At 37.7% G+C, this 13,895-nt stretch overlaps 1 protein-coding gene across 1 annotated transcript in view; it reads left to right on the forward strand.

The window, feature by feature from the left end:
* Positions 1 to 933: 933 nt before the first annotated feature.
* Positions 934 to 13,895, forward strand: part of LOC122350689 (ephrin type-B receptor 3-like) — a 202,765-nt gene continuing 189,803 nt past the window's right edge. Inside the window, exons 1-2 of the mRNA XM_043247373.1 lie at positions 934 to 1,672; positions 11,405 to 11,469. Coding sequence (XP_043103308.1) covers positions 1,597 to 1,672; positions 11,405 to 11,469 — 141 coding nt within the window. The 5' untranslated portion in view covers positions 934 to 1,596. The remainder of the gene's footprint in view (positions 1,673 to 11,404; positions 11,470 to 13,895) is intronic.

The raw sequence follows: 13,895 nt of genomic DNA on the forward strand, positions 1-13,895 counted from the left end.
AGTTACGTGAATTATAACCTGTTTATATTCAGAGGTGAACCGTACACCGTCCAAAAAAAATACAAAATGTAGCGTGACTTCACAGTGGACGAGAGGGGGAATGTAGCAGTTATCTAATGCTATGCTGCTGTTTTTGCAGATTAAGTGTAATGGCAACAGCAATAGAGTCCCATCATGCACTGCAGCATGAATAAATTATGCGGTCGCGTTTTTGTGCAACGTGCTATTCCATTTCACTGTTTCTGTCACTTTTAATTACCCGCGACGTTCTGTTTATTTATTCGTTTTAACCTAATCTGTCGATTTCCATCATTGCTGTGTGTGTTGCTGAGTGTTAGAAATTGAAAACCGCGGCAGAACAGTATCATCAGGATCAATAACTGGCTTAACTCAACAGCATCTGAATTGTTATGCATTTCTCACATGTGCAATATTCAGATCTTTACTTAGGTTTTTGTTCCACGCTGTGTTTCGGAGCGCTCTTACATCAGCTACATGGGGGAAAAATTAATTAAAATAAATAAGGTTCAAGTTTCCAGGCACAAAGGAACAAGTAATCAACATATAATGGCAATTCAAACAAAACAACTGTTTGCAAAAAATACTTGAAAATGACTGAATGGATTTCCTAATGTAATTCTGCATTTAGTTGTAATAAATGACTGTAAATTCTTACAAAACACTAGCAGTATTTTAGAGTACACCTTTCCTTGCATTATAGTTCATAATGTAGTTAAATGATGATAGGCTAACATCACTATAATGGCAAAAGTTTTAAAGAGCTGATGGATGTTTCAGCGTCTTAAAAACCGAATTAGGCATGCATGCAGAAAATGTGTGGGTCATGATAAAAACGCGTGCAATAACATCGATGCACAGATAACCTGCAGATCGATTCTCCTTACAGTAGGCGCAGACCAAAGGAGACTTACTGTTTGTGTGCCACGTTTTAAATACGCACGCCGGACTTCCCCAGCCTTGACAGGAGCGCGGGACGGCGCAGCACAGAGTGGAAACGACCACCCTCTAGTGCCGACGAGCCGGTCTTCCGTCTAGATCCGCGAAACTCACTTGGGCTTCTCACCTCAAGAACGCGTTTCGCGCGCCCGAGACCGTGAGCGTCGCGGAAGCTCTCGTGCCAGGACCGTCCGCGTGCGCGAGACTGATTCGACCGGTTTAAGCGCGTAATACACGCCGGGCTTGTGTCGACTGCACACAGTGCGAAGAAGTGAAGCGCGCGTTAACGCGCAGAGAAGGGGGAAGCCCGTTAACGGACACTGGCGACTGGAGAGCACACTTAGTCTAGTTCGTTATTTCAAGTGTTGACAGCCCGACAGCATTAGGGATAACTTGTCTCGCAGTCTCTGTTCTATTTATGGGGTAAATTCTGTAAGTTTTTCAAGTGCCGCTCGTAGTTGTGCGTAATGGGCTGGCGTTTCTGTCGCTCTATATCCGCGTTTTCGCGGTGCGGGGAACGAGGCGGCTGACTGGCAAAATCCTTTACAATAGTTCAAATAATTTTGTTACTGGATATTTTATCTCGGCATCGTTTCTGTAATAACTGGCACCGACTTGCGTGCGCAACTGGATACAAAAATGACTTTTCAAAGGTTTTTTTTAATGTTTGCTTTACCGGGATTGGTTTTGACGGACCCCGGCCATTCAAACCAAGGTGAGTTATAATGAATTGTGATGGATACTGTATCATGACCTATTCATATGTACAGTGTGCATGCATATAATGCGTGTTGCACGTGAAGGAGACGCTGTAACCGCATTCAACCTTTCAGAACGTTATACATATATACACCTGGTAAATGACAGTTGTACCGATCACTCGAAATATTATGCACTGTTTTGCTTTGTGCAGGACAGAATAGAACACTGTGTTTGCTGTCGTTAGTTCTGCAGCTGCTCTTATGTTATGCTCAGCATCACGCAAACGGGGTACCCATATAGCAGGAGCCGGGGAACGTTGTAACGCATCTCAACGTTTGTAACTCAAGTGCTGTTTTTTTTTGTTTTTTCTTAAAACGTTGATATGATATTCCCATATTTGCCCGTTTCATATTAAAGCAGTTTAGAATTTGTCAACTTAACTGTACTGAACTGTAAATCAAGGTCAAGTGTAAAGAGTATTGTTGTTGGCACTACCAGTTAAACCAATGTTGAATATAATGATTTTACATTATGTTCATTAATTTGTGAAAATCTAATGTATTTTGCTCAAAAATGCACTCATCGACCCGATACAGCCTGCTTCCTTTAATTCAAAAAGGTAAACGCTGGCTTATGGAAAACATATACATTTAAAAAAAATAGCAAACAATTACAGAATAACTAAACATATGATAAAAATTGCACATTGGTCACTCTCACAGTTGCGACGTTGTCCATTTCGCGCAGTCTTTGTGGGTCCGCATCGAAAAGTATAGTTTTACTTTTTTTTTGAGGACGTTAAAACAAGACCTGTTTTGACTGATAACCATTATCGGCTAGACACCGTACCTTTTGACATCAGTCTGAAACGTATTTTTCATGAAAGTTACGTCTTAAGACGCACCAAAACAAAGTCAAGTGGGTGTATGTTTTAGGCTGCTGCCCTAGTGGCAAGCTGTTTTTTTTTTTTTTTAGTAATTCATAGCCACGATCACTAACCGTTTTTGTACACTAAACCTTTATGTGCTTATACAGAAACTTTTACAGTTTCTTCAGGAGGGAGGTGGGCATGTATAATTGTGTTGTCTAATTGAACAATCCTGCATTACGACACACCTAAGAGAAGAAATTGCAGTGATGGTGCCTCATCGCACCTGTCCCGCGTGCCCCTAACTCCTCCCATCTGTTTACGCTTGCGGTTTTCAGCGAAGAAATGAGTTAAACGGCAGTATTTTGAATACGAACATTACAAGAACAAGTGACTCGTGTCATGTCAGCGTGTTGTGAAAAGAGGAGCATATTTGTGTGGGATGTGCAGAAGATAGAAAGAGAACACTCTAACCATCTGAGTTGGCTTGCATGGCATTTAAAACTTTTTTTTTTTCCCAGTTATGAGTCATCCTTATTTATTTATTTTTTCCCCCGAGCCGGGATGGAAAGCAGTTATTTAACAGGTCACTATTTTCTCAGCTTAAACCATCACAAATTAGGCAATAGATCCGGAGACACTTCTTTCCAACGTGAACCCATAAAAATGGAAATTGAGGGTTTGCGGTTCAGTTGAACAGAAATCCCGCCTTGTGATTAACACTGATGCTAACGTCCAATTAGTATGCGTGCAGCGATGACCCTCAATAACCTCGCAATATATTTATCTTTTTGCGGCGTCATATAAGAACGCTTTGCTCTTTTCTGCTATATACCGTAGCGTTCGATTTAAACCGCTTTGTATTTCGAACGCTTCTGAGGAACGTTTCACAGGGTATTCATTGTAGAACTTTTCAAAGCGCTAAAAAATCCATTTAAGAGAAGACTGTACTCTGAATAAGCTTATCTCGCAATCTTCTCTCCCCCTCATACTCGTAGCCGAATCGTGAATGCCTCTTTGACCCTCTTGTAAAACCAGTCACTGTTTAAGCTCAGGTCTATAATAAGCCCTGGTTAAAACCACCTTTTTGCGCTCATGCTTGACGGGCTGCTCTTGCCAATCATGCTCAACTGTCATCTTGCACCAAGAGAAGCTTCGAAATGGGCATCAGATCGCTGTAAGATAGAAATGTTTTCAAGGGCTCTTCTAATCAGTAGAGTGGTGCTTGAGTGTTCTACAAGGGCTTTTTAACCTCCTCTTCCTCAGATATTGGGTTGATTTTTCCTTTATGCCTGTCACTGGTCAAAATGTGAGTTGATAAAGCGCGTGTGTCCATTCAGATGTACAGCAAGCTAAAACGATAGTGCTTCATAGCACTTAATATTACTATTAGATAAGCCGAGAAACGATTGATATGATGTTATAACGCTGTTCTGCTAGAGTTAGTAAAAATTCTGAATTTGATAACTGGATCTCTTTCAATTTGTGACTAAACTTGAATTAATAAACATTTTTTGTTGTTGTTCTTCAAATTAAGTCGTATTTATCAAACCAGTTAGTATTTGGTAGTAATTTTGTGTTTTTTAATATTGAATTTATTCATTATTTATTCGTTATTTCATTATTATTTGTTGTTTTTCAATCCGCTAGCTCAAGCAGTAGCGCATGGCGCGAGCAAAGCCAAGGTCACGGGCTTGAACCGCAGGAAACGCACAAACCGATAAAATGTATACCTTGAATGGAATTTTATAAAATCCTATAATATTTTCAGTTCTAATTTTAATTTAAGTTTCATGGATTTTATTTTGTGCTTTTGTAATTTTATTAGCTTTTTTTATTAACTATTTTGTTTAATTTAGTTTAGCGCTTCAATTAAAACTTTAAAAACAATTAAAAATGCTTTCAGTTTGATGCTGAGTCAACATTTCAGTTTTTTTGTTGTTGTTTGTTTGTCTTCAAATTTTTCAGCTAACATTTTATTTTATTTCAGCCTTCCCAAAATAATTTTTAATCATTTTAGCTTTTGTTTGCAGTATAAACACCGCTTCAAACGTTGCTTTTCTGCTTCACGGCTGCAGGAGTTTCTATTTATTGTAATTTTGCTTGCTTTCAATCAAAGTCAAATTTCAATTCTGCATCTATCTGCTACCTTATTTCAAATCCAGGAATTGATATCTAAAAGTAATTCTCGATTCACTTCTGAATGGCACACAGGCCTGGCAGCTATGATCTTTAGCTGTGTATGTTTTTCTTTCGTTCTGATGCGGTCACGTTGCTCAGTGACTTTTGTTCAGAACAAAGTTTCACTTTATTGATAATATGCATGTGCATCTGCCTTGCTTTCTCCAGAGAGCCACAGTTTAAAGTGCCCTACCACGGCTCTGAGGCTGCACGGGTGTGTGTGTGTGTGTGTGTGAGGAAAGTGCTATGTAAACAGTAATTGTGCGCTGTAACAGAGGCCTGTTAATGCCCGATGCCCTGTTTGTGTTACTATCATTGCCGCATGGAGTGCTCTTATTGATTTTATAGACACTGTGGAGCCGAACCTCTGAGGCTTCTCTCTTTATACCTTCAACACTTCAATGGCTCTTCAAAGAGAGAGAAAGGAGCAGGATAAGGCTTTGTGCTGCCAGCAGCGGTATTTATATGTGCGTGTATGTGTGTATGCCTGTTTTCCTGTTCTCTTCATCGGATCAAGGTCATATTGTCATTAAATGTTGATGTTTTTGTACTGCTTGCATCGGTTCCACTCGCGCCGCATTGACACCCTGGACACATGCCGTCCCTCGGAGATTACATTTATTGAAGCTGAAAAAATGTGTCAGTGGAAGTAACGGAAGAGATGAGCTCTTTTTTGCGTATACTGCGGCGCACAGACCTGCTCGCGCCTCTCCATTGACTTTCTATTGTCGCTGGAATCAATTTGTAAATTGCACCTTGACATTTCCAGGGCCTGTCTGTGCAATGTGATCTTAGCCTTAACCCCAGCACCTCCTCTTCCTACTCCTCCGCATCGTCTCAGACACACTAAATGCCCAGCTAAAGACCACTAATGCATGCAGCGCTGTCCTTATCAGATCAATTTATCTCAAGCATTCGACAAAGGGCCATTTTTCTCCGGTTGTGACATTCAAATTCCAAATGTCACCTTTCTCGTCTTCATCTCTCATCTCAGAGAGAGAAAAAAAGAGAGAGAACATGAGTTGCATGAATCTAGGCTTTCTTGTCACACTCGCACACGCGTCTCTTTTTCTTTTACCAACCATTATTATCTCCCTGAGCCGAGATTCAAAGGAATTTGTTTAGATCGTTTGGCTAAATGTCAGAGCTTAGTAAGCCAGTTCACACCGTTGAGTTTATATAATGAATTAATTGTGGCTGATGTTTGTATTTTATACTCTTTAAAAAACATAAATGTGCATGCCATTATACAAAGTGCTAAAAAGAATTTCCAGTCACACTTTATTTTGAGGTCCAGTTCTCTCTCATTAACAGTATTAGCTATTACTTTTGCCTCAATAAACTCCTAATCGGCTGCTTATTAATAGTAAGGTAGTTGTTAAGTTTAGGTATTGGGTAAGATTAGAGACGTAGAGTATGATCATGCAGAAAATGTGTTTTATAAACAGCCAATATGTTGAATGCTAATTAGCAACTAGTTAGTCCTTATTCTTAATAAAGTACGCTAATAGTGACAAGTACTTTGACAGTGGTATGAAAATGCACACGTCGTTACCTGATTGATTCGCCACTGGAAGCGTCCAGAGCTTATCGTCCTAATACAGAGGTTTTGAGTACTATTGACAGCATTTATTCACAAAATTTAAGAATTACCTCTGCAGAGCTGACATTCACTTTCACCATTTTGCCTTTGAGTGAAGCACTTAGCCCTAGACGTACTTACAGTAGCTTTGAAGAACGTGGCTAAATGGCAGTTACTTAACATTTTTGTTCTGAAATTGTGCCATACACCCTAAATAGTTGACATCTTACGTTTCAACAAAACTGAATAAACAAAAAAAGCACGGCTGTTGTCTACATGGACAAAAATAATCATTTCTGTTAGAGCGATCTTGTGACACCGAAGACTTGAGTCACGGCAATAACGTAAGATAAAACATTTCAATTATAGTTCGTTTAATTTGCAGAACTACATTCATATTTTGTCATTACAACGAAATAATAATAACAACAACGAATAATCATAAAATAGTTGTACGGGCATAAAAGGTAAATGTTAGTGCCTAAATGGTACAGTGTAGTGCCTTTTTAAAAGGTATGGGTTCAGTAACAGCTTTTTTATACCGTATTTGTAGGCTTTGGTTCAGTGTTCATTTTATTCTTAGAAACAGTTTTAGTTTCTAGTAACCCTGTCAGTACTGGCCCTTACAGGATCCGAAAATGATTTGATTTATAGCTTGAATCAGTCTTCACAGCCGTGATTATTTAAGGACAAATGGCAGTAGCTACACCACGCTATCTAGATTCATTCCACCTTGACTGAAGATCAATGACCAATCAATACTGCATCATTGTTCCCAAAGCAGAAATTGACAAGCATCCCAATCTATTCATATCCCAGAATGCTTTTCTCATCACTGCCACAGTAGGTTGAGTCCGCCGTTGTCTCTATCAACATGAAAGCCATCCAGCTGAGACTCAGAACAGGAATGACATTTCAGCTTAAATCCCATGCTCTGTGTTTAATGTTGCTGCTTTTCCATTAAATTTGCTTTTGAGGATGCAAAATTACAAATCTTTTTAGAAACAGTGTTGTTGTGCAATACTAGGACTTATTTAGAATATGTCCCATTAACGACTAATGAGAAGAAATGGAAACTACACGCGTATCTTAAAGCTGCGTTCACTCTAAATGGGTTTAGATTTCGATGTAGCCCTTAAATGTGTCACTTAATGGGATGTTCTACTGGGATCCAGTCATCAACCACTTTAAAAACAAGGCGAAAACAAGATCCAGATCTTCTTATATGACACATCAAAGAAACATCTAAGCTATAGAGGCAGCCTAGATACTCAAGTTTTTTTTTCTCCATCTGCGTTTTCTTTTCTTTTTTTTATGCTTTCCTCCTTTCCATGTGGCCTACTTTAGGGACTCCAGATTTTTACAGACAGACATAGGCGCTAGCTGCCACTTCTGATGTGTCTCTGTTGATGTCTCACTCTCCACGCTGAGGCGGAGGGAGAGAGACAACAAACATTCAGCAGCTGATTTGGTTTGAAATGAAGCTTGCGGATCTTGTCAACACTAGTTATAAAGATTCGACTGCAGCAAGACAACCCGCTCTGCTTTTTCTAATAAGACCATCAATAACAGTCCCATCTGGAAAGCGCCTTGTCATCGGCAGCGATACTCTTGCCAGCCTCATTATCTATTTCTAAGGGCTGGTAATTTGGATTTGCCATACTGTTTTAATTGTTTTACAGTTGTGAGTGGACGTTTTCCCTTTTTTTCCATTGTCAAATGAATTATTTAATTGACACTTGCAGTTCATTGAATTTTTGGCTTGGGGAAGAGTTCACTATTAAGACCACATAGATTTTATATGGTGGGGAGAATTTGTGACAAAGATATCTACATATTATTATGGTTACTACTTTCTTAAACAGACTAACCACAATTATTGGAAACTTTATGATTTACTTGAGAAGCAAAATGACTTTTTTCTTGTTTTTATTTTATTTATTTTTTTTGAGATTAAAAGTAAATTTATACTTAATAAAGAAAAAAGATCTGTCATTGAGGTAAGAAAAGGAAAAGGGGAGTATTTCTATCTTTATTAGCAGATTTTTTTTTCTTGTTTAAGCATAAATCAGAAAAGAGAGTCGGTATGTTTAAATTTGTTATATTTAATTTATATATTTATTGATCTTTAATTTTTTTTATCTAAATAGACAGACAGAGAGAGATGATAGATAGATAGATAGATAGATAGATAGATAGATAGATAGATAGATAGATAGATAGATAGATAGATAGATAGATGGACAGATGGACAGATAACATTGATACCATTGAAAAAAAATGTATATCACCATTTGATTTTTTTTATTTTGGCTTGTAAGTGGTTTATGCATCATTATAGTATTAATATACAAAAATTGTTCTCTGTTTATGTTTCTCTCTCTCTCTCTCTCTCTCTCTCTCTCTCTCTCTCTCTCTCTCTCTCTCCTGGAATGGATTCACTCTCAGTGTTTTTCGTGGAGCTGGCTCATGCATGTACAATGAGCTAGCTTGAAGTCACTGCTCAGTGAGATGAGCGTGTCCCCGTAAGAGACAATGTAGAGCCATTTTCAGCAAGGCAAAATCAGGCTCTTTATCACTGTCAAATCTGAGAAGAGCAGCTATAGGTTTTTAATGTTGAACTGGCAATCAACATGTCCATCTCTGAGGCTCAGATGGTGGTTGTGCTACAGGAATTCCAGGTGCTAAATATGCCTGTGGGTTAATGGCAGTCGCCTGCGGGATCATACGAACTCTCCTGTGGAGAGGGATTGAAATGTGCCTGTAAATGATGGCGAATACTGTACCTGGACCCTGCGGGGGTCTGAGTCTCATATGATCTAGGTCTCCTCTTAAGTCCCTTTTTCCAAAAATATTTTATTTAATCAATATTCATAAACAATATTTTTTCTATTGCGATATAAATTATTTCTATCGTAATTCATGTCTACAATTTTACATTTCAGACATCCAAATTTCAGACACTAACATTTGTAAGAATACACACTAATATCTGTGGAGGTGCTAATACTATACAAAAAACAAAAAGATTTCAAATTTAAAGGGATAGTTCACCCAAAAAGGAAAATTGTGGAAGTCAATAGGAACTATACTCTATTCCTCTCAGTTCACAGACAAACCTTTAATGGTTATGTGTGTTTGTGTGTGTGTGTATTTGTGTGTGTGTGTGTGTGTGTGTGTGTGTTTTTTGGAAAACTTGGATGAATTTGTGATGTGATTAGAATAGGGAACACATATTCACTATTAACTTCCCTGAACAAACCCCTTATTTTATGCTTATTAATAGTTAGTGAAGTAGTTGATAAGTTTAGGTGTGTGTAAGCTAAGGGATATGATTATGCAAAAGAAGGCATTAATATGCTCTTTATAAGTAGGAGTACTAATAAATAGCCAATAAGCTAGTTATAAGCATGCCAATAACCAAGCAGTAAATAGTGAGAATTGTTCCTTAAAATAAAGGGGTACGGTGAAAAAGCGGTCACATAGAAAAGTGCACAGAATATTTGAGACATATGTGTGGAAGAGTCAAATAAGTGTTTCTGGCAAAGTTTCCTCATGTATTGTTTGATTTCTACTCAGTCATCGAGATCAAACCTTAACCAGTTGAGCGGGCATCACGGACTGGCTTTAGGCCTAATCTGGTAAATATCTCTTAATAAAGTCATTACAATTCGATCACCCCGTCCCAATATGCTTGCAGACATGTTTAATCTCCCTTCATTGTCAGGGAGAAAGTGAGTGCGGAAATTTCGGGATAATATGTCTCGAGACAGAGACACTGGGTCTAGACTGAGGTGTAATGTGATTTAGGATGAGTGTCCAAAGTGCCTAACCCTCTAATTCACATTTTTCTGTTTGGGTGTGTTAGTAGCACAGATCCATCACTTCCAGGCAGAATTATCAGGCATTGTCAAGCAAATTTGATCAGGGCGAACAGTAGTGCTCAGCCTGTCTGCAGGCTCTCTACAGACAGGCACTCATCGGGGATCATTACGTTAACTCTTTGACAACACATATATGGATAAGCTGATTATTAGCTCAGTATTACAACACATATTCAGAAAGCTGTCTTACACACAGACCGCTTTGCTGAGTGAGAATAATGACCACTTGTTCTTAGGCCAAAATCAAGAGTCATACTTACTGTCCAAGTTCATTCAACCAGAAATACAGTATTTTTGTCCACATTTTAAACACTGGATTATGGCTAAGTAGGAGAGAGAGTGGCACATACCCTGACTTTGTGACATGCTTTTTATTGATAGACATTGTAATTAAGTCCTGGTGTAGAGACAAAGGAAATTGCACATTCATCATATCAAACTGGCATATGTGGTTGAGCAAATGACTTTTTTATTTAGAGTGCTGAAACACCTGCTGGGGGCAGTGGATGTGACTAGATGCAAAAGAGGAAATTTTATTAGCATGCAGACTAAACGCAGTGCGCTAATTTCTGATTGGTGGGGCACGGTTTCATTTGTGGTTTCTGATGTAATGTCTTTTGTCTTTGTTAATGATGTCAGACATGAGGACAAGCCATTAAGGGTCTTGCTGCCAGATTAATGGTGTCATTTCTTTGTATCCTTAATTAATTGCAGGCTCAATTGTATTTTTTTTTTGAAAATGTTGTACTTTACTGAAGTGTTCTAAGGTGTAAAATCAAAAGGGGAAATTCTGAGAAATGCTGGTAACTTGTCCAGGAATTCACAATGAAACGAGATCGGAGATTTAAGACTTAAAAAATCATTATAAAAGTATCATAAACGTTTTCCTTACTGAATTCGTTGCACTAAATTTATAGCCTACTATAGCTTTTATTCAGACTGCATCAGATTGGATCGGCAAAATCACGAAAAAGAATTTGACGCGAAATATTTTTATGTTCACAACATATATATAGTAATAATTGTGAATATATGATTTTTCTTTATTTTTTAAATAGTTTAATTGTTTTGTTTAATTTAATTAAATTATTTCATTTAATTTTATTTCATTTACCTTATTGAATGTAGTACATAAATGTTCTTCATTTTTTTTGTATGCACGTAGTATTTATATTTGTTCATTGTGTTGACAGTTGACCCAAGTTTTATCTTTTTTTGTCTTTTTCACAGTGGTTCTATTGGACACTACAGCTGTGCTGGGAGAACTGAGCTGGAAGACCTACCCGATAAATGGGGTGAGTAATATTTCCCAGTGACCTTTGTACCTCATACACAATTTCCCTTGCAGTATGTAAATGTACTGCAGTTATTAAAAAAGAAACTCTCATAAAGCTTATCTGAATGCATTCCAAACATGCCTATGCAAACATTACTTGTATCGGGTTAATCCAATCGCGCAATTCAGTGAGAAAAAAGAAGTTTGTTATAATGAAATTTAATCAAACTAGGCCACTGAGGCAGCATTAGTGATCCAGAATACATTCAAAGGGTTTCTTAAAGGGTAATTATTGACACAGATCTTAATAATTCAATTTAGCCTCTTTCATTTTTTGCGAACGCTATAGAGGGAATTTCCAAGACATTAAAACCAGTCAAAAGGCTAAAAGCAATTTGAACGAAGCAACCAAGTGTGATCTCACAGCCCAGAGGAACTTCTAATAGTAGAGCTACTATTATTAAATCAATTTCATGATAAAGAGCGGTATGACGGCTGCCCGATCGCCGCTCTTTTTCTTCTGAGGCCAGCTATAAGCACCAGTCCTAGTCTTGAGCCATACTCGAGTAAAAGTTTTGTAGTGGAGGAGCCAGAGTCAGCCGACTGAGTGTTGTTTTTTTTTTTTTGAGGTTGTGTAAAATGACCTATAGCCCATAAAATGATTTCCCAGTGGAGTTGCAGTGCACATCTTCATATTAGTTCTGCTCTTACACAGGTGCCCACGATGTCAAAGAAAGCGAGTTCATCTTACCAGTAAACACCACTTGGGGTTTCTTTCTCTTTTTTTCGCGCTGTAAGAGGCTGGTGCCTCCGATCAAATCAATAATTCATGTTATAATATCCTGGGTCAAATAGCTCTCCTATTAGTATTTACCACAATGTCTTTTTCTGGTTCTTTTTGTTAGGTCGGGGTATGTCATGTTAATCAAAGCCTTTTTCGTTCTTCTCCCAGAGCTAGATGGAACATACCTTTTCCAGTCTGGGGAGACTTTACCTGCCGTTTAATTTGTTTTCTAGCGATGGGAGACCAGCGTGTATGTTTTGTTTACTCTGGCACAGACATATCCTATGGGGTTTCTATCTCTCTACCTCTCTCTTTCTCTCTTTCTGCCACTCTCCCCCTTTACCTCCTCTGTTTGGAGAAACAGGTTTGTTTGTGCTGTTCCATTGTTTGGTGGACTATTCTCTTGGCTCCACTCCACTGTAAGCCCCTCAGATTCTGTGCTGTAATTACCGAATGTGTCACAGAACCCCGGTGTCTTTGTGTAGTGTGCGTACTTCTCCACCTTGAGAAAATATTATACGCTTACTGCACGTTAACCTCATAAATCGATTAAATGAACTCTAGATGTCATGACTACAATGTTAATGTTAATGTGAATAAAAAAAATCAATTATAAATTATATTGTATTTAGTGCTGTCAAACGATTATTTGGGATTGATCCCATCCCAAAAAGTTGTTGTTTGCATATATATATATATATATATATATATATATATATATATATATATATATATATATATATATATATATACACACAAAACAGTAAAAAAGAATATTACGAAATGTTATTGCAGTTTATTGTTAGAATTTTTTATAGAATATAGTGGCATATCAGTAGTGTCATATCCTTTAGAAATCATTAAAATATGATGATTTTGTGCTTTAAAAACATTTATTTGTATTATGAATATCGAAAACAGAATGATTGAATTAAAGATTGAATGCAGAATTTATTTAATAGAAAATAATAGAAATGAAACATTTCTTCACTGTCAATTCTATTTAACGTATTGCATCCTTGGTGCAGGTAATTAATTTAGTTTCATTCATTTCTTAAAAAAAGAACAAAGGCCATGGGCTTCAAAATGCTTTAAAATCTGCTGACCGTTGACCTCATTTAACAGGTACTTCTGTCCTTTTCAAGATTAAAAAGCTGTGACAGTCATCAAAGATGTTGAATTCATTGTAAATGAGCATAATTAAAAACAGTCAGCATGGCTACATCGCCGCAGTTACAATACAAAGACTTCCATGTCAATCAAAGAGTGATTAATGATCTCTTAACGCTCTCTCATTCCCTGTCGGCCATTTGAAAGGTTGACCTTTTCTAAAAAGGCCTGTCCGTCTCTTTTCAAAGGGACTGCAGCACTGGGACGTGAATGATTAATACATGCTGTTTTAGAAGAAGTTGAGTCAAGATGAGACAGAAAGCCACACTTTAGAGTGTTAATTTCTTATCTGTAATGGGACTTTGAGTGACCTTCAGCAGGACAGATCTGGTATTTAGTGATAGATCACAACAAAATCTGGACCTCAATCATTGAAGCTCAGCAGGTCAGTGTTTTATACCAGTGAGTTTAACCCAGGTATCCCATGGTACCTTTAACAGGTTCAAAGGCATGCTATGATTTTGCTTTATTAGACCTAGAAAAATTATTTC

The sequence above is a fragment of the Puntigrus tetrazona genome, chromosome 1 (assembly GCF_018831695.1).
Source record: "Puntigrus tetrazona isolate hp1 chromosome 1, ASM1883169v1, whole genome shotgun sequence".
NCBI classification, from domain to species: domain Eukaryota; kingdom Metazoa; phylum Chordata; class Actinopteri; order Cypriniformes; family Cyprinidae; genus Puntigrus; species Puntigrus tetrazona.